Below are 24,304 nucleotides of genomic sequence, written 5' to 3' on the forward strand. Positions count from 1 at the left end.
TCTTTTATAAAACGAGATTTTGGCCAAATGTATTTTACAACAGGAAAAACGGAGCGCCCATACAGTATAGCTACAACAAACTAGTTTGTAACCTGTTGATGAAAATGTAATGTGATGCCGTTTGATGCCGCCGTTTTAATGACGGACAAAATGCACATTTGCACACATTCGTTGGTCAAAAACCCCGTAACAGCATTTGAGTTTGACTTTTGTAAAATGTTAACTATATTGATAAGTAATACAACAACATATAATTTGTTTTTAACATCGGAAAATCATAAGCACAGGTGCGCCACCGCGCTGTTTCGTACTGGAACTTACACAAAGCGACTGAGTGATCCTCGTCACCTAGGTAACATATATTTCAAAGAAATTTCTTCTTTGATTTATGATTGCTGATACACTTAATTTATTAACATTTAATCATGTTATGGTAATAATATTAAATTATGGTTAATTTAATGCTGTGAATATGCACATATTCGCTATCTAGCTACTTTTTGAATCTATACTCTCCGCTCGTCTTCACATGTATAAATGTAGTAGGCCTAGACTAAAACAAGTTTTTTTAGGGCTTTAGGGCTTTAGGGCTAAAGAAGCCCTGAAGCCCTTTATATATATATATATATATATATATTATCTATATTATTATTGTTATATTAATAGTGAATAAATCTAAAGCTTTTGAGACTATTATTTTGTGTTATTGAATTTATCATGAAGATGTGACAATGTATTCCTTTTATGTAGGCTTACTAAATAATCTTAAAAAATATATATACCTTTTTCAGTTTCAACACATGCCCCTCAAAAGGTCTGTGCACGGCCCTGTATGTATATGTGTCCCGTGATCAGAAAAAAGTTCACATACCAACAACAAAACAAGCATGCAGACTCCGGCTGTACACCTGCATGCATGCACAAAATATTAGTTGCAAGTTTGCACGGTTGTGTTTGGTTTAATTTAACAAAGTGTTGATGACAATATATGCAATATAAACTTACTGGTATCTTTGTAGATCAGCAAAACTGAATCACACAACTTAAGATACCCGTCACAAGTTAGTCTCAGAGACAAGATGTCTGTAGAAAATGGCAGTAATGACTGTTTCCGAACAATCTGTTTGGCCAATTGCACTTCCTATTGCAACAATATTTTTTATAGGTGTCTTCAAGGAAAGATTTATCCATAAAATGATTCAGCAAACACTGAAGGTGCATTGGCGCTCAGTTCTACAGCCTGCTGTTTATTATGTTTAAATGCTTCAGGGAAGTCATAATTCTCTCATAGAGAGATGAATAAGGCACCATTCCGCAAGAGGGATGACATAGAGAGAGAAAGAGAAGCATTCTGTCCATCTCGCTTTCTACAGAGCTTACAAACTGAAAAATACAATAATCGCACGCTATCAGGCAGCTTCACAGAGGTGGTCTGTCTTAGTTTGGCTCTTTTATTTCGCTGTCTTGATATGAACTTCTCTGATGAGAGGCAGATTAATATGAAAAATGCAGAAAGGAGATCGACCTCATAACTTTCCTGGCTCTGCCAACATGGATTACGGAGAGCCGAGTTTGTGTGACTAGAACTGATGGGACTGAGCCCTGACTCGAACTCCTCCAGTTGGGCCGTCTGTTTTTCATTACCCAGGAGGAGGATGTGGGAGAAATTGTGTATCGTGGTGAGAAAAGCCAAATGCTTCATCCACGCATAATCTAGTTGACATTTCAAAGCCATTATATCCTTACGTAGCTACCAAAAGTTATGTTGTGAAACAGCTACTTCATCCTCATTAAAAAAAAGTCCTTCCGTTGCTAATATTCCATTGATTGAGAAATATTATATCTATAGAAATATATATGAAGAGTTCAGATGCAAAAGCCTCTAAATGCCATCTGAAATTTTCTTATAGAATGATCATTTTTATCAAGCTCGTATATTTAAGTTCAGTAATTTCACTTAAATGACAATTAATAGGTAATCTTCATTGCCATTTAAGTGAAATTATTGAATTTAAATATACGAGCTTGATAAAAATGATCATTCTATAAGAAAATTTCAGATGGCATTTAGAGCCTTTTACATCTGAACTCTTCATACAGTATATATATATATATATATATATATATATATATATATATATATATATATATATATATATATATATATATATATATATAAATAAAATATATATATTGCTGAGCACTGTATAAAAAGAGCTTCTAAAACAGGTTACCAAAGTTCTCAGAAAGTTTTGGTAGACCATGGTTAGTTAAAGTGAAAGATTAACAATGCTATGAAGGGTTTTGCTGCACTTCAAGGAGACTAAATTTAACCACAACTTTTTTTTTTGCCTCAGTGTGGTTTCACAGCATCGCATTCCATGACCTCTGAGTCCTCTAAAAAAATTATCACATTATGGCATTCCTACACGGCCAGTTTCCCAAAAGTACAGCTTAAGGCTTTTCACTTTCCTTTTCTTAACCCTGTCTTTGGGAAAGGATGTAAAAAAAAAAAAATATATATATATATATATACTAAATACCCTTTCTGCTTTTCCTTGTTTACTGCAGGTAGTTGTTTATCCCTTGTTTATCTCTCTCTCTAAGCTGGAAGATCACTCCATTTCACCACTCTAGAAATCCAATAAAACACAGGCCCAATTACGCTGTCCTCATAACTATAGCTTGCAAAACGACCTCCCTTCCTTCCAGCACATATCAGCCATGCAGAGACACCAGACAACAACAGCGAGACAGCTCATTTTAAACCACTTACATTAATATATAGTTGTAGGACCACTAGTTGGAGGGGGAAAAAAAATCAATGCAGAAGAGAAAGAGGTTTGCAACAGGCTGTAATAAATGTCACCTTGGACTAAACTGCAAAAGACGTTAAACATTTCAACACATTCAGTAAGTGCAACGTCACTTTGGGAGACAATAAAGTGAAAACTCTGAACGTGATATGAGCAATTTCTGTCCTTTTTGCTATTTGCCTTATGCTTTGGGTATAATTTGAAACTCCTGGAAAGAGTGAAAACGTTTTACCGTTACGGTATTCATGTTGTATTAAAAAAAAATGTGGTGTATTAGTGTACCATATAGCCTAATATCATGCTATCAGCCTAAATGCAAATTTTAATCATCACAATTTCAATATGAATTTAATTTAAACAAAATATATATATTAAGTTTATTTTTCTGTGCCTTAAATTGTAAATCCCGAGATGAGACAACCTGTCCTGAAATGAGCCACACAGTCTCTAAAAAAATAAGATTGTGTATGATATGAAAAAAATATGAAAAAAGGACTACAACAAACGGCTGGTAGGGACTACACGACATTCCTCCCGGGTTAGTGACATCACTAACCCTAAAATTTACATAAACCCCGCCCCCGGAATACGATTTATAGATTATCAAGACAGAATATGCTAATCAATGACTAGAAGATAACAACACATAAGCTACATCATTTCATCAACTAACCATTCAGAAAAGTTGTCCATGTTGTCACTTCTTATTGAGTCTCCATCTCTGGGAGAAGCAGCTCATTTGCATTTAAAGGGACAGACACAAAAACTTCCTTCAAAAAGTGACAACTTTAATATGCTATATAAATATATCTGTGGGGTATTTTGAGCTTAAACTTCACATACACACTGGGGACATCAGAGATGTATTTTACATCTTAAGAAACGGAATTATACCACCCTTTTAAACTTAAATTAAAACCAATTGTTGAATCAAATTAAATTTTAAGAGTTTTTAGAACTTTCCTTTGAGTTCACAAAACTTAAAAGTAAATGTAAATAAACAGAAATCTGCTGTTTTTGCAGCTTGATTTTAATAAATGTTTTTTTTGGGACTTGGATCAGTGTTTTCATAGTACAGCAAGGTTTTATATACGTTTTATAATTTGAAAAGGAAAAGAAAAACATTACACGATCCCATTAAACATTCAAAGAAACAGAAAGCACATTAATCACCATATTAGTTTTCATTTGTAAAAAAATTCATTTAAAAGAAACCCAAACATCATAAATCTGTGTTGAACATAATCATTTATCTCGTTTTACATAATTTAACATTTACACGCACACAGTACTATTAACATGTACTTTCTTTTTTTCTTTCTTTAAACGTGCAAAGCTAAACAGACACAGAGAAACAGTGGGTAAGACCTAACAGACAGGCACAGATGAGACGTTCAAAGACTACCACAATGGTACAACAGCAAGCTGTCATGTACAGGACTCCGGTTTGATGGGAAATTTGGAAAAGCAGGAAGAGCTAATTACAGTCTGCTGTAACAATGTTAACGCCAGCATGTCTTTAAACGTAAGACACCCCACTGGATGGAGAATAAAAAGCAAACACAAATAACTAATTATGCCATCATCTTCTAGCTTGTTGCTGGCGCTCATTAATTGGTGACCTGCGCTATTGGTCAGTAGACAATCGGCATGATGATGAAGCCAATTAGAGACAGAGAGTACACATGCCCCACAGAGCTTGTTATGGCTGCCACATCATGTCTCATCTAAATCAAAACAAATGCTAGGGAAACGTTGGCGTGACAGCTACGTCAAGCACAGACATGGAACATTAGAGCATAGCCAACTTTCTCCCTCTCACTAGGCCCCTACAATAGCAGTTATTGTGGAGAGGACAGAGGCCTTACAGCAGAGTCTATTTAATCTGCTTAACTGATGACAGTGGACAGGCCAGAGATATTCTTGTCTTTTTGCTGTAGACTTTGAGACTTTAGAAACTTTAACACTTTACAATAAGGTTCAACTTGTTAACATTAGTTTATGCATTAGGTACAATGATCTGAATGACACTTCTACATGGTTCACTAAGTTAAGTTAACATATTGTGCATATGCTAATACATTTTAACAAGCTGCATATCAAGTTGGATAAATCTAGAATGATAAATGCTGTATAAGTATTGTTTATTGTTAGTTCATGATACTTCAGGCCCTATCTTGCACCCAGCGCAATTGACTTTGTACACCGACGCATGTATCATTCCTATTTTGCACCCGCGCAAAGCGCGCTTTTCCCTCCACAGAAGCACGTCGCTAAACTAGGGAATGAACTTGCGCTCCCTGGGCGGTTCAGCGCAAAAATGGTGGCGTGTTCCGGCGCAAACGTTCCTTCATGCTATTTTGATGGTTTAGAAAACAATTGCGCCCCTAACCAGGAAAAAATAGTTTAAAGTCAGTGGCGCGTTGCGCATGTTATTCATATGCTATTTTAAGGGCGCATGCTTGGCCATAATCAATGTAGCGTGTGCACAACGTGCATTCACTTTGATTCTCTCATCTACACAGAAGCAGCAGTTTTCATTTTTGCAAATCATACATTATTACGATAGATAGATAGATAGATAGATAGACAATGTATTATAAAAGCATACATCTAGCTTACACATTTACCCAAATTATCATACGCCTGTTTAACCGAAGTTAATTTGGGTGGGTTTCTCCATTTCAATGTAACTTCTCTCTTTTACGGCCGTGACGAGAGCGTTGCTCTCCTTGGCTGTGAACCGCTCCTGGCGCACGCCTGTCAAATCCGCCGTTACAATAGCAATCCGCTATGGAAAAAGCGCGTCTGCTCTTAAAGGGAATGTGAGATGACGCTCTGATTGGTTTATTTCACGTTACACCCAAACCACACCTATGAATAATGAAGCTACTTCAGACCAACCCCTTTTAGATTTGCAAGGGGTCATTTATCCCGCCGGGAAAAGAGCCGGGAAAAGAGCAACAGCGCCCAAGACCCGCCCACAAAGTTACTTGCGCTTTGCGCTTGACACTTGCGTTTCAGATCGTTAAAATAGGGCCCTTGATGTTAAAAAACTTGACTGAAACGATGTTATCCACAATGTGAAAAATTGTCTTGCTTCATTTTATACAGTAGTATGCAAAAACAAAAAGGAATGAAAATAATACTATAACGTTAAAAAAAATACAATAAAATACATAACCATGACAAGTTAGCTATGCATGTAATTTCATGACTCAATATTACTCATGGCTCCAGAAACATAAAAACAAAAATATGATACAAAGGTTTTATAGACTTATAATGTTAAATAATGTCAAGTTTGCATAACACAACGCCATTTTAAAAGACAGAATGCTTTGTAAAATATTTTTACACCGTTTCTAAACGGTTCCAGATTACTTCAGGAAAACTTTTGGATTAGATGCACAACTTCTATAAACACTATTTAGTTCGGTTCCCAGATATTTAAAACAGTTCTCTGTTTCAACAGCATGCCCACTAAGTATTAAATGCTGGAACTGCTCAATGGTTGGACTTAAAATGGGTCTACTGTGGCAATATGTTACCGTTTTATTTGAAATTGTTTTATTCATCTCACATGTGGTCATCTATTCATCTCAATCACTCTCAAAACGGCATGTCCTGAAATGTCTTGTCTTATTTGAGTAGACAGGTTGCACAACACTTTATTTTCCACTTTACAGTCATCTTTTCTCATTTTCTAACCAACAAAATATCCTCCAAACTAAAAACATGCCTGAATGAGGTTAACTCATTGCATGGTTTTCACTTTTCCTGTCACTTTAATGCTGAAAAAAAAAGTGACATTAGCATCACTGTCATCTAAAACACTGCATCGAATTACATGAGCATCCACGTCCATATTTGCTTCACTAACTCATGGCTCTTGGGAAGAAGAAAAGATAAAGACCTGGTTGAACCACAAGCTAAATATTTTATGACTGTACAACTACATGAAATCAAATCTTACTAAAGCCATTCTTTCATAAAATCTAGAGGAGAAGAGCATGGAGATGTGTTTGAAGATTACGACTCTGCCTGCCTCCCTTCAAACGCAAGCCAGAGAGAGAAATAATTGTGTGTGCGATGGATAATTAAGCGATGGTGACTGTTCTGAACGTGAGCTGTCACTCCGATGGAAAGCGCTGTCACGCCGTGCGAGTCAAGGCCGATCGGACAGGCGCCGTCCACTTTGATCTGGGCTCATGCATACGGAAAGAGGTCATGTCGTGGTCATTAAAAAGACCCTCCTCTAAACAGCCAGGCGAGATTGAAAGGCCACGTCTTCAAAGAGCAGCGTACAAGTAACCTCTTAAGAGATTCTGACAATTTGCTACGAACAAACAATGGGAGCTAAGAAGGAGTGGGATGGATTAGCTCACGGTGCCTTAGCCTTTTAAGTTCTTATAGTCATCTGCACAGAAAGGGGAGGGTTACACAAATCATTTACAGGGTCAGGGTGTTTAGTTATTCGCCTACATTTCATAAGGTAAAGACACTTAACCGGCTACTGAGTTACACACTAAACCACAGGCCCATTATCTGGGATACACAGTCAGTTAATCTCGGATTATATTAACTGTCTGTTGATCCTGTATGTGTATGTGTCATATGTCTCGGTCTTTTTCTTTATAGCAAAGTACTGTACTTACTTGGTCATTTTTCGGCTTGACCACCTTCATGAAAGCTCCACGTGCTTCGGCCTCTGACCGCTCCCACTGGGTCACTCTCCTGGTGTCTAGGAACTTCAGATTTGTCAGCTTATGTAGTACAAAGTACCTACAGATCAAATGAAGAGAAAAAAAAACAAAAAACAAAACATATACAAAGCAGATTTTACTAACCAGACAGCATGCCAGATTTCAGGTCACAAAAGTAGCATTTTATGTTGTTTTATAGCAGTTTACAGAATTTAGTTTTAAACTTAAACATTTTACACATTTAAAATCTTAAGAATGTCCTTTGCAATAAACCAAGCTACATAAACAGTCATAATGTGTCCAATGTAAAGTTTATAATAATATTTAAATGTGCTAGCTTCTTTTTTTTTTTTTTAAGCAAATGTTCCTTATATAATCAACTAATTGTAAATATTAAAGATAATATTTCAGTAATTTGTTTTGCCTTTAGTATACTGACAAAAAAATGTCATGCTTATTATCATTATCATTATTATTATTTTACTCAGTAAGAAAATGGGTCCGTACACATGACATGAAAATATGGCTGCTTTTATATTTTAGGAAGGGCGTATTTTGCATCAAAAAGTTTGAACTGTTTTCCTTTTCTTCTTAAGTTTGACTATCCATATCCAGTGCAGTGTCGATACTGTAAGTGTACAGCTAATTTAAATGAAGAAGGGAAGTCTGAATCAAATCTGCAAGACAACCACACAAAATAAAACTTAAACGAACATTTCCTTCAAAATGCATTAAATTAACTGTAGCAATATTTGTAAATAGGTAATTAACTTCAAAATATGTAAAAAATAAATAAGGACAACATATAAACAGATAAAAAGCCCACATTGACAGAATCTGCCAAGCTGTCATTTCGGTAGCTTCACAGATATCTCTTTACGCTTTCACACACTCTCTGTCTTTCATTCAGGGAGAGAAAATGACGTGAGATAATAGCGGGAATACATAGATGACAACAGATTCTTTCACAGGCTGACTGGAATGGAGGAAGAGGCATGTCAAGACTTCAAACAGAGAGTGAGATAGAAAGAGAGAGAGAGAGAGAGAGAGAGAGAGGGAGTGAGAGAGAGACAGACAGAGAGAGAGAGAGTGAGACAGACAGACAGACAGAGAGAGAGAGACACTAAGTGGAGGGTGTGAACAGATGTGTATATGGGCAGTGACAGATTCCCAACCGAGCTCTCATGCAAAAGCCAGCAACAAACCCATGATGATGACAATGATGAAGGACGAAGGCGAACCCATGCTACGTGTTTATTCCTGATGGATCATAGAGAGCACGATTGCAGATTGATTCTATTAAGATAAGCCTGAATCAAAAACGTGTGGGGATGTTTTAGAGTAAAAGGGATAGTTCACTTTGAAATACATTTTTGGTTTGTTTTAGCTTACCTCAAGGGCATCCAAGATGTAGGTGTCTTTTTTTCCGCAGTAGTTTCAATTTTGATATTTTTAGGTCAAACCGTTCTTGTCTGTCAGTCATATAATGCAGGTCTATGGTCATTATCTCAAAGAGCATGCACAGAGTCCAAATTAAAACAATTCCCCGTCGTCCAAATTAAACAATTCCCCATCGTAAGTACACATTGATGGCCTAAGACACGAAACGAGCGGTTTGTGTGAGAAAACGAACAGTATTTATATCGTTTTTACCTCTTATACACAGACATGTCCGAGTGATCTGATCTGACGTGTACGCAGACTGGTGCATAGATATATACACTAGATGTCGCCTTAAAGACATTCGTTCCAATGAACTGCCGTATAAGGCGACATCTAGTGTGTATATCTAAATTGAAACTACTGCGGAAAAAAAGACACCTACATCTTGGATGCCCTTGAGGTAGGCTAAAACATACCAAAAATTTATTTCAAAGTGAACTATCCCTTTAAACTCTATTTGCATAAACACCCCAGTGTGTATCTTTTGCATGTGTACAGCATTAATTTACACATTACTTTCCTAAAGACTTTACTATACTTTATTCCTATAGCTATAATCATATAATTTCATATCTGAACATGCAATATATCAAAATTGAAAGGACAGAGCCTCTGCTTTAAAAAAAAAAGAAAAAGAAAAAGAAAATGTTATACTAGCTTTAAGCATTCTTTTTTTATGAACAGGCAATGTCTGTTAAAGCTCCATAAAAAAAGCAACATATTGAAGAAAAAGCTAAGATTTTTTTTTTTTTTTTGACTAAACGTGCATAAGCAATGCTTTTATTGCTTGTTTCTGCTTCTTTTGCCCGTGTTTTGATCTTGATATTCTCTACTCTTTCAGAAGTTGCGTAATAGCGCCCCCTACCATATAACAGTGAAACCACAGAAAGCTGGAAAATTCAGCCAATGGCGGGGAAGCGTTTTCTCATTAATGAGGAAAGATTTGTCAATGGCGATGAAGCGTTGTCACATAAATGTCAGAAAAAAAGTTAAGTACTTGTTTTTATATAATATTACATTTTAAAATACTTGCTATCAGGCTTCAATTACTTTTTTATTGATTGCATGATTACATATTATTCACACAATGGCAGAAAATAATAAAAAATGTATTGATTCTCCTGAAGTTCCTTTGGTTTTGTGGAATTGCACACACAGACCAGCCACTAGGCAGGTGGCTATAATTACACAGAAAATGTAACACTGAATTAAAAAAATTATAAAAAAATAATCAAACACATTAAAATGCATATATTCGCGCCATTTTGTAATTACATTTTGTAACGCAGGGATTCACAAACTTTTTTTTTTTTCAGCCAAACCTCTTTAATAACCTAATACATTTACTTGAAGTACCCCTTCAGATTTTAAGATTTTAGGTCAGACAGGCAAAAACACATTTTTTTCTTTTGTCAGTCAATTTTGTGACTTTGGGCTATTTGGCTTTTTACAAAATGTTGTTTCAAAGAAAACATCCAAAAAACACTTTTCAGTGTTGGTTTTATTGCACTTTATCTATTTGCGTCTGTAGATTTCAATTACAATACAATGTCACTACAATGTCTTAAGAGGCAGTTATCTTAATTTATTTTTATTTTTTTTCCTGCACAGAGTCAGAAATCTCCACTTCAGCAGCACTTACAAACTTTACAGTTTTATTCCTATCCATATTCTGAATGTTTTTATATAATTGGCCACATTTTATACAACATTTTATTCCTAAAAAATGATGAAAAATATTATATATTTTTTTCTGGCTGTTGACAGCATTTTTAGATGTAGCTTATGTGTCAGATATTACCTAAAATGTATAATGTAATGTAATGTATTACATTACTAACTACAAATGTTATCATGTCATTTGGAATCAGTAAAAGACTACAATTTATAAGTAAATGTATATAGAGTGTGTATAAACGTATATATAGATTTACAATAAAGATGATAATTAAGCCTATACATATAGGAATACTGTATACATGGGATTATGCGCCCTGTTTTATTTGCCTGAAAAAAAGTCTTATTTCTTAAAAAGTAAATTCGCACTCTCCTCAAAAATGTATCACTGTCAGTAGAACAAACAATGCAGGACAAGCTACACACTGAAGTTGAATGCTTAAGAGTTATTTTGTTTGTTTAAATCCATAACTCTAAATATGTGCAACAGAACGGTTATACTCGCCTTAGCGAAACAACTAATAACTTTAAGTAACAAATTCCTCTAGACAAGTGACTAGGAGCAGTGTGGTGTTGGTGTATGCTTTGTTTACTGTTGTGATTCAATTACAAACAAGTATAATAACAGCGACTGTTAGTGGGAAATATGCAGGTGTTTTCCTGATGATTGTGAAATTGTTTGTGCTGATCTAACAGATGGTTGGAGCAGCTCTGCAGCAAGTGTTGTTTAAAGCACCCCAGGCAAAACTGGCCTAAACTTTCTGATCTTCAGCAAACACAGATATTTAAGCCCACACACACGTCATGATGTCAAGAGACAAACATGCGATCACAGACAGCATGGGCTGGAGAGCATTCCAGAGAGACAGGACATACATCCTTTACCGCAGATGGCTGTCGCTGTGTCGAGTACTGAACTACTTTAGCTAAAGGGAGGGAAGAAAACTCCTCGAGCCCCAGAAGTAAACAATGATGAATGAGCCGAGCGACTGCTGTAAAATACAGCCGAGTGTACTTGTGCCTGTTCATTTCATTTGACTAATTGAAAGAGCGCAAAGAGGCGTGCGATATTTCACCGTGTTATGAAGAGGTATTTTATTTTTTTTATTTTTTGTTCTCAGGATGCAGTCTGAGAAGTGCATAGCCCAAGGCCAGTCCTGCCATGACCTGAGTGCTCGGCTAACCCTGTCAGACATAAAATCTGCATTATGCTCAAATTGATGTATTACTATGTGACACATTATGAATATTACATCACAAACACACAGCTGCTGTCAGTCAGGGAAAGAATAGTCGTCCTCTGCACCAAGTGAAGCATGGGAGACATTGCGCGAGAGTGGCGCCTATTGGGTTCATCTGTATAGTAAATGATTCATACTGAACAGTGTTGAGAAAAAGGCACTTAGGTCTAAGGTAGACAAAAGAATGTGTTTCTCCCCACCGTTCTTCCCACCGCTAGGTTTCATGTTGAAAACCTGACAAATGGTGGTAACATAGCGTGGCATTGCACTCCCATAGGCCTGGGCTTGATAATGAATGCATCGTTTCATCTTGTAGGAAAGGAAAGGATAGCAAACACTCATTTGTGGTTATCACAATTCACACCTGAAATCGATTTTGCAAGTCTACAAAATAAAAAAAAGAAGAGTGTGCGGTTATAGCCTAAAGTATCAGTCTTTGCTTGTGCAATGTGATTTATGGTGTAGTGCAACAGCCGTTCATCCAAATAAAAGATTACTGGAAGTTGCCAAACTACACACTCCTGGGGTATTTCACTTTTTTTTCCAGAAGAAATAAAAACATACCAGCAAAACAAAATAAATTCATGAGTACCAGAGTACAAAATAAATTCATGAGTATTTTTTTGCTTCAGGATACCATATATTTCATCTACAGTGAGGCCCAAAGGTCGAGGCCACTAGTGAACATCTTAAAAGAGGGGAAAAAAATAACCTTTACAAAGAATTCTTACCCAATCCCAAACCGTTTAATGTGTGTGCGTGTGCGTGGGACTGTGGTCTCCACAAGGATGGCAGTACCAGAAATCTTTGATCTTGTGGGGACATTTTGGTCCCCAAGTTTTCTGTAAGGGTTGTGTTTTGGGGTATGGTTAGGTGATCAAATATACAGTTTGTACAGTATTAAAATCATTATGTCTATGGAAAGTCCCCATAAAACATGGAAACCCACCAAAGTTTTCTACTGCATTATATTTTTTAAATGTAATTTATTCCTGAGATGACAAAGCTGAATTTTCAGCATCATTACTCCAGTCGTCAGTGTCACATGATCCTTCAGAAATCATTCTAATATGCTTATTTGGTGTTCAAGAAACATTTCTTATTATTCTAAATGTTGAAAACAATAGAAAGTTTAAAATAATAGTTATAACATTATACATGTCTTTGCTGTCCCTTCTGATACATTTTATGCAGTGTATGTAGTGTAGAATTTGAAATATTCCTAATTTATTTGCCACATGACTTTTCTTTGGTTTTGTTTGTTTTTGTTTTTCAATTTTCCAAGTTTATAATCCCAAATTTTCAATGTGGTGTCATACTTTTGCATACTTCTGTATACTTATAAAAAAAAAAAAAAAAGACTACTGTGCATGTTCATCAGTATGGTAGTGTTCTGACCTGTATCTCTGATAGTCGTCTTCATCTTTATCCATGCTGACCAGCTGGTTGGGACAGGCCTCATTTCCCAGAAGGCTCAGGTATTCCAGGGCTGGCGTCACTTCCACCAAATGCTCCAGCAGGGCCTCGATGTCGGTGAAGTGTCACAGGGCAGAGGTCAAGGAATCCAGGCTGTTAATTACATTAGCATTTACTCTGCGCTCTACCCTGGCCTAGCCAGCCAGCACAACTCTGTCAAATTTACCGAAACTCTTTGAAGGAGCTCAATAGGCATTATGCTTGAGAATACAAAGAGCGGGTAAATTTAAGGGCGAGATTTTGGCATTTGCTGCGAGTTTGGCTGTTCTCTTCCCCCGTTCCTCTTCCCATTTCCTGGGTGGCTGGGTGCAGAACATTAAAAACATTGACAAAATGATGGATGCCTTGTGGTAAAAACAGTTAGTGACTCCCTAAGCCATGGACACCCCCTCCCCTTCACCCAGGCAGCACAGGGAAACAAACAGCCACTTCACAGCAAATTCATCACTAATACATTCACTTCATTGGAAAATGGTGCCCGAAACGTGTCAAAATACAACCACACTAATGCAGCACTTGAATTTCAATGGCAGCAGGCCACTACAGGATGTAAATAATTGGGCCATTAGCATGTGCAGACCACTTCACAGCAGAATTTGGGTCTGAGCTGCTGACACTCTGTCGGAGGAGAGCTGTTTGGAGAACAGAGGGTGAGGCTGCGTCATTATTATGTAGATGGATAGCATCCAGCGACAAACAGCAGAGCATAAATTTTCGTCAGGCTAGCACATTTACTTTTGCCATTTATTTCTCTTTGCATCTCATCACACAAACTGAATGTAATGTGTAGTAGTGATGTAATTGCTGACTGTCAACAGCCGAAAATGTGAAATTTCCAGTTTGGCTTCAAAGATTTACTTTTGGTGTGTGGTAGCTGTTACATTACTCTGTTAGCTTATTAAACAGCTAATGCTATACTGGGAAATTTATGAGTTTAAATGTTGGTCTTTTAACTCTGTTTGCTCTGCTTTCTGGTCATGTGATTCTACGCTAATATACTGTAACTATGATATGGGTCATCATGATATGATCTGTTTCTTAGAAAAAGGTCTAATGGGGCTTTATCTTCCTGTCATGGGTCTGTGCTGGATATTTTGTTTTGCCTCTTCTCCACTAGAGGTCACCATGGCACAAACTCAAGTGAGTTTATCAAGCAACCCCATTAGACAGGAGCTCAATTTAACACAATAACATAATTTAAAGAGATAATGTGTAGCACAAGGAGATACACTGCATTGCACTGAAACTCACAGCATTTCCTGTCATTTTGTTCAAGCATGAACTGAAAAGCAAAGCTTGAGAAAGGATATTTGGTTCTTATTGAGCGTTAGGGTATGGAGCCGTGGTAACCTGGGCAACCGGAGGTCATTTCCGAGAAGATTGTTGTCCACAATCAGCTCTTCCAGTTGGCTGAACGCTTTCAGGGCTGTCAGTGACCTGCAATGATAAGGCAAGAGAGGAAAAATGATATGGCCCTAAATCTGGGCAGCCATTATGTGCAGAAATAAATATTTCAGGCGGGCCCTTTCACAGGCCGGAATAGTTTGGGCTTGGGACTGTCAGGAGAGTGAATGATAAGAATTAGTGGCGCTAAGATCCCCTGGCATGGTGCGGCATCCTTCACACGCTGGCAGCGTGAGTGATGAGGGTCACTCGTGAGTAGCCAGGATTCAAAACAAAAGGGCTTCAGAAATGCAGTGTGCGGGATGAATTTGTCAATGTCTTGTGCCTTCAGGCACCCAGCTTTGCCTGACCCTAACCCTCCATTCCCAAGATAAATAACTCTGTCACAGTTCACCTTCACTCCCCCAACACAAATTTAACTCGTCATCCATCATTTTCCCGGCTCAACTATAATGCCTAGCCACAAACGGAATGAGTACAACTTCTACAACTTCTCAGATGAGCCGCTTACAGTTAAAAACAATTGCTTTTAGGGGGGAAAAGTTGGACGTTTCTCCCTTTATTCCCCATTGTGGCACCTAATCCCCACAGACACGCACGCACACCGTCCCCAAGGACTTTCTCTCTGTCTGGGTCTTTTCCCCGCCCTGTGCTGGCATAAACATGATGGAGGGTGGTGCTCAGGGTAATGTCGGGGCCTTGCAAAGTTCATGACGCGGATGGTGCATAAAAGCCGGGGTGTGTGTTTCTAATCCCTCAAATGGCAGAGGCTGACAACCTACAATGTTAATGTGTCCACCCTTAGTTAATTGACATTTACGTCTGTCAGCGTCCTTGAGCAAAGAACAATTAGATGGCAACATGATGCTAGTTTTTGACGCTCTTGGGGCGAAACGAAAAAAGAACACCTGCATTTCATAACCTTATGAATTTGTTGTCGTGAGACTTTTCGTGGTACAGTTGCGTGGAAAATCCCATGGCAATCTGGGAAGAGCTCACAGGAGTAAATGTTGATATCTAGCCAGGTGTCTCTCTGTCTTTGGATGACACCCAAATATTGTAAATCGGTCCTGCCAATTAGTCTCGTAAAACTCTCTGTTGTGTTATGCAAATATCTCACTCTTACCCTGTAGAACATGGCTGATGAAATGTTGTGGGCTTTAGAAGAGAAAGAAAGCAAACATATAAGCAGAGAGCCAAGAACTCCAACCACAAGAGAAATATGTTCTATTTGTGTAGTCAAATCGCACAAAACTCCACGCATACAGAGAAATGTCCCTGCTCGATAAATGAAAGCTGTTCTGCGAGCCCCCTCCACCTGTTTGCCTCAGCTGTATCTGGGCGGTTGTAATGTTATTAGCCGCTTAGTTAAGAGGCATCCGCGCGTCACAGGGGGGTTGCTTATTAATTGTTGTTTTCGTGTCACTACCGCTGTGTGCAAAAGGTGATTTAATCAGTTAAATTCACAGCCAAGGGAGCGGCCAAATCACATTCAAAACAACAAACAGGGATTCAACCCTAATTTAACCACAACACATTGTGCCTAAACGTTTGCGCTGCCGTTTTATACAACATCTGTACAGTGCAGAAGGGGAAAACTTTCAAAATATGTTGTTAACTGAATGATTAATTGCCACACGCGCTTAAAAGAACGGCTCACCGAAAATGAACATTCTGTTATTCACTCACTCCTTATTTCTTTCCTATGGAAGCCCAATTCTGCCTTATAAATAAAAGGTAATAATAATAAACATTTGAAAAATGGAAGATATATACTATCATTTTTGTTACACTTTATTTTAAGGTGATGTAGTTACATTGTACTGACTCATATGAGTACTAAGAAATAATAACTAACTACATGTACTTACTATAGAGTTATGGTTATGGTTTAGGGTTAGTTACTTGTAATTATGTATAATTTACTGTTATTACATTTACTGTTTATATAGTAATTAAATGTAGTAACGTGCAACTACGTCACCTTAAAATAGTGTTATCATAATTTGTATCTATATATATACAGTATATATATATATATATTTTTAATCTGAGGCAGAAACCGCTTCAATACATTTCAAACCCCATATCCTTCTAATTTGTCCATGATAAAAAAAAATAAACAGTTTATAGTTCATATTCTATAAATAAAAGTGTTCTATAATACAAGACTAAAGGCCTGTTCACACCAAGGACAATAACTATAAAGATAATGATAAAGATATAGTTCTAAAAATCATTCTCAATATTAAAGAATAGAGTTTACACCACAGCTATGACGCCACAGCTATTACACCACAGCTATGAACGGCACAGATAAATGATATCATTGGAATCACTTTCAGAACGATTTTATCCATCTGATGAACGATTGACAGCCAATCAGAATCAATCCTGCTATAATGAGCTCGAGCATTTAAAGTGACAGACAAGCATGCGCTTAGAATAAACAGAATGATAATACAGTTATATTTATAGTAATTGTTCTTGGTGTGAACAGGCCTTAAAACTTGGTGTTTGTTTACACATTACTGGTGTCTTTGTTACAGTGTAATTATACATTTAAGTACTAAGTAATGTTTATTAACAACATGTTATAGGGTTAGGTTTGGAAATAGGGTTTGGCTTAAGGTTAGTTGCATGTAATTATGCATGATATACTGTTATTACAAAAGTAAGTACATGTAACATATGAAACGAGGACCAAATAAAGTTAACTTATTACCTAATTACCTGTTACCTTATTCATAGATAATCTTGCATTCTGCATATTCAAATGAACATGCAACATTTGGCAACGTCATACTTCAAAATTCTTTGAATATACTGTACAAATCATATAGACTGATACTTTATGCCAATCATAAAAAAAAAAAATGCCTTAGTCACTTTGATCTGTCCTCCACAGAATAAAAAAACAACAACTTGAGGGCGAGTAAATCTTGTGAAAACTAAAATAATGTCAATACACAAGCAATCTAAAACTCAATCACACATAAAACACTCTCAGGTAGGAACTTCTCTGACTCACACCTCGTCCCCATGGGGAATCCAAAACCGACTGCACATTTTCACCACCATCTTCAAAGTCACACCACAATGAAAGAATAGCACAATGCAGAGAGCGCCGTCTGATCTAAGGCGAGAAGGAGAGAGATGGATGGGAAGACACGAGAGTGGGAAAGAGAGATAGATTTAACGAGCCACACCAATGAACCCACTCCTTGTTAAGATAATTATGATCAAGCTCATTGTCACAGTGAATATCTCAACGTGTTTGCCAGTGCAGCGTGTCTGGCTATATCTTGCCTGAGTTAGCAAATGGCTCACAGACCCAGCTGCTAAACAACTGATGCTGGAAAAACACATGATTACACATCATAAATAAGGTGACCAAATGATCATGATACAAATTTAGGACAGGTCAGAGATGGCTTGGTGGATAATGCGGACATTACAATGTGCCAGTGACCCCTTTTTAATCTGCCATTGAGTGATTTACAATAATATATTTATTCAGAGGTGTTTGTAATAAAAATACATGTTTAAATTAAAATAGCTTGGATAAATCTGATCTTTGGACACATTAATCGCATTATTGGAACAACAGCCAGGGTCCAAAATTGAAACTCGGAAAACACCAAGTGTGCTAGTGAGTAAATGAAATGAATTAGAGAGAAATTTTATAAGGAACCAAAGCATAATACATTGTTTGAGACAAACTGTAAGAATGATGATCAAGCCCTTGCTTATGTAATAGGTACAAACAATCTAATCAAAAACACGACTAACAATGTTTTCTCCTAACAAACATGAAAATTGTACCACCAAACTTTTTATCTAGGATTTCTTTTCATAACTCCACGTGGCGACACATTTCTGGAAATCTTCCCCTCATTAAGCCAACCAAAATGTAAAAGAGGAACAACATCATGGTGTGTTTTTACATTTTTGTGACATGTTTAGTTTTACTGAGATACAGAGACTAGCTTGTATATGATGTGGCTAATTATTCGGACAAATAACATCCTGACGGTAATTCTTGCTCGTCAAATTGGGATCTCTTGTAATCCTATTATAAACATAATGCCTTGAATGAGGAGGGGAAAAATACTGACAGAGAAAGTCGATAGCATTAAAAGAAGGTCAAACGAGTCGATTATTACCAAAGGTTATGTTAAAAAAATCCTGTGTAGATGGTGACAGTTTGCTGACATGTGAAACAAGCGCTCGCTGGGAACGTCTGCTTCCACGCCTTTTCAAATGGCCGCCATGTAAATGCTGTTAGTCAACCTTTCAAAGCCAGGGCCTGTAAAACAAATTACTATGCAGACTATCCTCAAAAGAAGCCAAACAAGAGGACAAGAGCTCAGACAATGACACAGAGATGGCTTGACAGAGATGGATGGATCGATAGACAAATACTAATGCGGACATGCTGATTGATAAACTGCTGCTGACAACAGGGGAAAAAACACTCTGTGATTATTGGTTGAAATGTCAGTCACTGCAGCCATTAGTCAGCCAGCTTTCACAGGTCACATGTCCAGGGAGGGAGAGACAGAGAGAGTACGAGTAAAGAGAATTCAGATACACCTGCAGAGTTGATACAACCAAGTTAGCAAATAGCGCTAACCGCAAATAACATATTCTTAGACAGCACTCATTCAAGCACACTCACGCTGCCTTTGTATTCCGAGTCTGCGTTCCAGCAGTGATCCCATTCAGCAAAAGCCTCCTTCTGTATGATACTCCCAGCTTTGATATTTCCCTTTGCTATGGCCAATAATTCCCTTGTTTGCTCGCCGGTTTTAAAAGGCCTTTCTCTTCTCTGCTCTATTTTTTCGAGTCCCCAGTGTGTCTGTTCTTGACAGAGCAGCTCAGATCATTCTTTGATATTAGTCCCTCTCATATCCTCAGCTCCACAGTGTCACCCATGCCATGTGTGTGGAGTCAAAACTGGGTCCCAGAACAGCCAAGGGTGATCTAGGCCGTACATATTTACCAGCTGATCTGCAACCAGCACCACAGCTCGGTCTCAAAGTATGGTCAACAGTGGATGGCTGCCCGGATCCAGTTGTTTGGGATCTTTTCCTGTGTGTGGATTGGAATCTGACTTCAGGCCTTGTTTTAAAGTTAAAGAGGGGAGATTTAACATCAAAGCGGTCTCCGGTGCGGGAAAAGTAATGTTTTTATTCCGAAGAGGCTGCGAAGGCTTGCGAGTGACAGGCAAATTGACACGCTGTTCACAGGGCAAAAGATAAATGTTTGATGAATTGGCCAATCCGGTTGGAGTGATGGGCTTCATATGTGCATAATGGACTGGCTGCCTGGCAGTTCTGATTGCCTGCCAAGATAAGAAACTATAATGAATGAAAGAGGGAAGCTGGGCTGTAAAAACAGGGATTGGTCTGGTTTGAATAAATGTAAAAAAACACGAAGAAAGAAAAAATGCACATGACACCGCGAAGCTGTCCATCAGAGGACATGACAAACTCCTCATCGCACAGAGAAAAATGAGTGAATCAACTATTTCTCAGAGGATGATCTGCAGTTGTGATAAATGTGAGGTAGAACGCCACATCTGCCTATTGTGTCATTCTCAGAGTTTTATTAATCAACCTTACAACCTTGAATATGATCTTGACACCAGCTTCATGCATAATATATGTGCCAAAGGAGCTTAGATGCACTCCTACCTTCAACCTGCATGAAATTCTGTTTTCAATCTTCAAAAACATGATGCTTCGGATGCGGCGGCACAATAAATCTTCGATTTGGCAGTATTAGGCAACCATTATCTGGCTTAATCTCAGCCCCTCCAGTCCGCCTGACATCAAACATGTCACCAGCCCTAGGGTGGCAGCAATTTACAGATCACATGTGTAAGAAAATGGGCTTGAGCTATGTTGCAATTTACATGTGTTAAAGGCTTATGGAGCAGTCATCCTGCAGTTTTAATGGGACGCCCACTGGTTGGGTGATTTTCTTCCAATATATAATGTACATTTTGGCTTGTTATTTACGTGGATATTCACAAACCTGCAGTGCATAATTTGGCTCCATTTAACAACACTATCATTACAGTACTGCGTATTACACATATAAATAACAAATAGTTATATAAAGAGCTAAATGCTAGTGTTTTGTAGATAAAGAAAAAAAACAAAACACATAGGGTTTCCATGAATAAATCGACATGAATAAAAAGTATTTAATTAGTCTAAATTATCGGGTTATAAGAGAAGATAACAAAAGGTCACTTAAATGAATGGTGCGGCCAAAGAAATATCGGAATTTACACATCCTCATGTTGTTTTAGCTTTTTATTTTTTCTTAAGCAATTTGTTCAAGATTCTGCTTTACAAACAAGGAAAGTAGATGGCACAGTCAAGCTTCAAAAAAGCATATCATAAAATGGCTTAAGAAGTCTTGAATGGACTACTTTTAAGATAACTTTATGGTTCTGTTTTGTCCTTTTTGGAGCTTTTGATTCTTTGTAAATCACAATCCACTTTTTGTGGATCTTTGTAAGAGCAGCTTGTACATTCTGAGCAACATCTTATTTTGTATTTCACAATTATTATAATTTTTTTTTTTTTAAATAACATGCGGTTGGAAGAAAGTAAGTGACAAAATGTTAGGGTCAAATACATCTTTTAAGGAAAAAAAATCTGTGATCATTTACTCACCCTAATTTGATCATTAACTTTAACTCTGTGGGGAAAAAAATACATTTCTCAAAATATCAACAGAAGAAATAAAGTCATACAGATTTGGGTCAAAACAAGGGTGAGTAAATGATAACAGATGATATTCAATTTTGGGTGAACTATCCCATTGGGGCAGCCTCTGGACCAGGCAGTGGTGTGTTGGGTTAGGGTGGGGTTAGTCTAGCGTAGCCAGACCTTCAGACTGACGGCAGAAGGTCTAGACTTCATCGCAGCTTTCATTGGCCAAGGACTGCCCAAGACGACGTTTGACTGACATGTAAAGCAACCACTCACAGTTTGCTTTGTTCTCTATCATGTTTAGGGGCATGAAAATGTAAAGTCGATGTCCCTACATTAACAAACCAGCATGCATCTAACAAATTATTCATTCAAGAACATTGTGCAAGTTTACTGCACCAGTGGCACCATAAACTTCACATACTTTTGAAAATCCAGCATTTACAGTAGATCCTGGTAAGCGCTCATTGTCACAGTTGTAAACACGACAGCTTTCCTATTCCATGAGGGGGTTTGGCATCACAACAGCTTGTTTCCAGGTGGATCGTTAAAGAACGTGACACACACGTCTCCAGGAAATCCTGTAGAATTCAGACGATGACTTCAAAACTCCTGAAGTGTTTCCCATTTTGTGTGCCATATGCATCAGACGTTCAGCCAACGGCCTGTGGGCGTGACGTCTGAGGCTGAGACTAGGGTGGGGTTGAGTCGGGTCGGGCGGGGGTTTTCGACCAGAAGAAGGAGTGAGGCTAGGGATGAAACGCCTGGTGAATTATAGACTGCCTCTCAAGATTCACAGCTCTCAGTGGTAGGAGGTTAATATTCTCACATGTCATTAGGTCCGCTGGCTCGGCTGACGGCTCATTGAATCAGGCAGCAAATGATTTCCTCATGCGGCAAAGGACAGCACACTTCAAAGGGAGAAGGGGCTGAGGTCAGAGCCGCTCCGCTGTGATTAATAGCCCTGGATCAGTCGAGGTTGGCTGTAAGGTAAGAATGTGTCTGAGGCTTTTGACAGAGCTGACTCTTTAAGCTGAGTTTGACCCCCGGCCCTGGCAAACTTTGTTTCCAGTGCCAAGTCTGACTGACCTGATGGGCCCTGTCAGGGGCAACCTGGACTTCATGAGCTGAGCTGCAACGTGCACAAATCACCTTGTGTTACAGAGTACTGAGGGTGTCTGTCCAAACGCTGTCTAATCACTTACCCTCGCTTCAGTCATGCAAAAGGCACAACCTGTACTTCAAAGGACAGCTTCTGGAACAAGCGTGTGTGTTCTTTGGGTCAAATGTACACAAATTGAAGTTGTCTAAATTGACCAGCAAATCATTTTAACTGACAATGCAAAAATCTAAAGCAGTGCAGTATCCATTTTTTTGTCATTATCATCGTGGAAATGAAAACAATCAAATAAATGGATATGTTTTCTTATAATAATAAAGAGCAGGACTGACAGTAAGACTGTTTATTGCAGAGACACTGCAGAGACTATACAACCACAGAAATACCACAGTATAAATTGTAAGAGAAAGTATTGACTGTTGCAGATGGGTGCATCCAATATAGACAGCTTCTTGGATTACAATGGGATTGGTTTAGTTTTGAAGCATCACAACATTCTGCTTGTGTCCAGTGTAAATAGTGTGTAAATAAAGGTTGTTTACTGTTGCCAAGCAACATTGCAAAACAACTATGTGCCATCGCAAGTGTGTTTACATTGGCTATTTTAAAGTAGTTTCAAACACAACTCATCCAATCAGATGTATTACTGTTTTAAATTTATCTCAAGGTGTAATGTGAAACCCACTGTTGTCAAACATATTTTTTTGGTTCACATTATCTTTTGGTTTGTGTTGATGAAGTTCCGAATAAATAAATAAAGGAGATGAAGTATCTTACATATCTGTATTTAACTGAATTATGGATAATAAACATTTATGCACTTAATTTCTGCCAAAATTAAATATTGCTATTACATAAAATTACACATCACTCATCACATAACTCAACTCATTAATATAAAAAAAAAAATTATATGTAAAATTAGGGGGTTAAAGGCATCCCACTTTGAGGCCTAAACTTTTCAATCTGAAGACCAAACAACAACAGCATTATTACACCAAAATCATTAACATTATGTATAATCTAGATGCTATTCTTAAGATTAAAGTAAAAACAGAGCCAGCCACTTTATTTTGGAAGCACTGCAGCGTAACTTTATATGGGTCTCCTGGTAGAGAAATGGTCGACACCATTTCTCTTCATGCCTCATGGCCTCCCTGTCTCTGGTGCAACCCAGTTTCTTTAAACGACACCACTGACTGATTATACCTCTCCTCGCAAAACAAATGCATTCTCCCTTTCGTACCGCTGCCCTGAAAATCAATTCTATTCTTTACAGATGGCACCATAGTCATCTGCCATCACTGTTTATCTGCGAGGGAAATTAATCTTAAGGCACTTTGCATTTAGATAAATACCAAAAAGTAAAATCAATGACTTTCAAAATGATGAAAAACTGGGGGGAAATACTATCAATGGCTAAAATATACAGAATGGCAACCTACATGTAACCATTAGGCATTTGCAGCAGCGGAATTACTCTGAGTAAAAGTAAAAGTTCAGTCTTTTTTCTATATAAAAAATTAAAAAGTGGTTTACATATTTCAGTATATTGCAATATTCCATCCTCTCTTGTGGAAATACTGCATATGCTTGATTGAGCCATTTATTTCAATTTAATTTTGATTTTATTTAATTAATTCTGCCTAGTAATTTAATCAACACATTAATTGTCATTTATGCCCTTGTC

At 37.7% G+C, this 24,304-nt stretch overlaps 1 protein-coding gene across 1 annotated transcript in view; it reads right to left on the bottom strand.

Annotated features, from left to right (window-relative positions):
* The window catches only part of lrmda (leucine rich melanocyte differentiation associated), a 294,340-nt gene that overhangs the window by 89,446 nt on the left and 180,590 nt on the right, over positions 1-24,304 (bottom strand). The window contains exons 3-5 of the mRNA XM_082154025.1: positions 14,670-14,796; positions 13,282-13,421; positions 7,475-7,601 (exon numbers count right to left, since the gene is read on the bottom strand). Coding sequence (XP_082010151.1) covers positions 7,475-7,601; positions 13,282-13,421; positions 14,670-14,796 — 394 coding nt within the window. The remainder of the gene's footprint in view (positions 1-7,474; positions 7,602-13,281; positions 13,422-14,669; positions 14,797-24,304) is intronic.

The sequence above is a fragment of the Leuciscus leuciscus genome, assembly GCF_965113295.1.
Source record: "Leuciscus leuciscus genome assembly, chromosome: 22".
Taxonomy (NCBI): domain Eukaryota; kingdom Metazoa; phylum Chordata; class Actinopteri; order Cypriniformes; family Leuciscidae; genus Leuciscus; species Leuciscus leuciscus.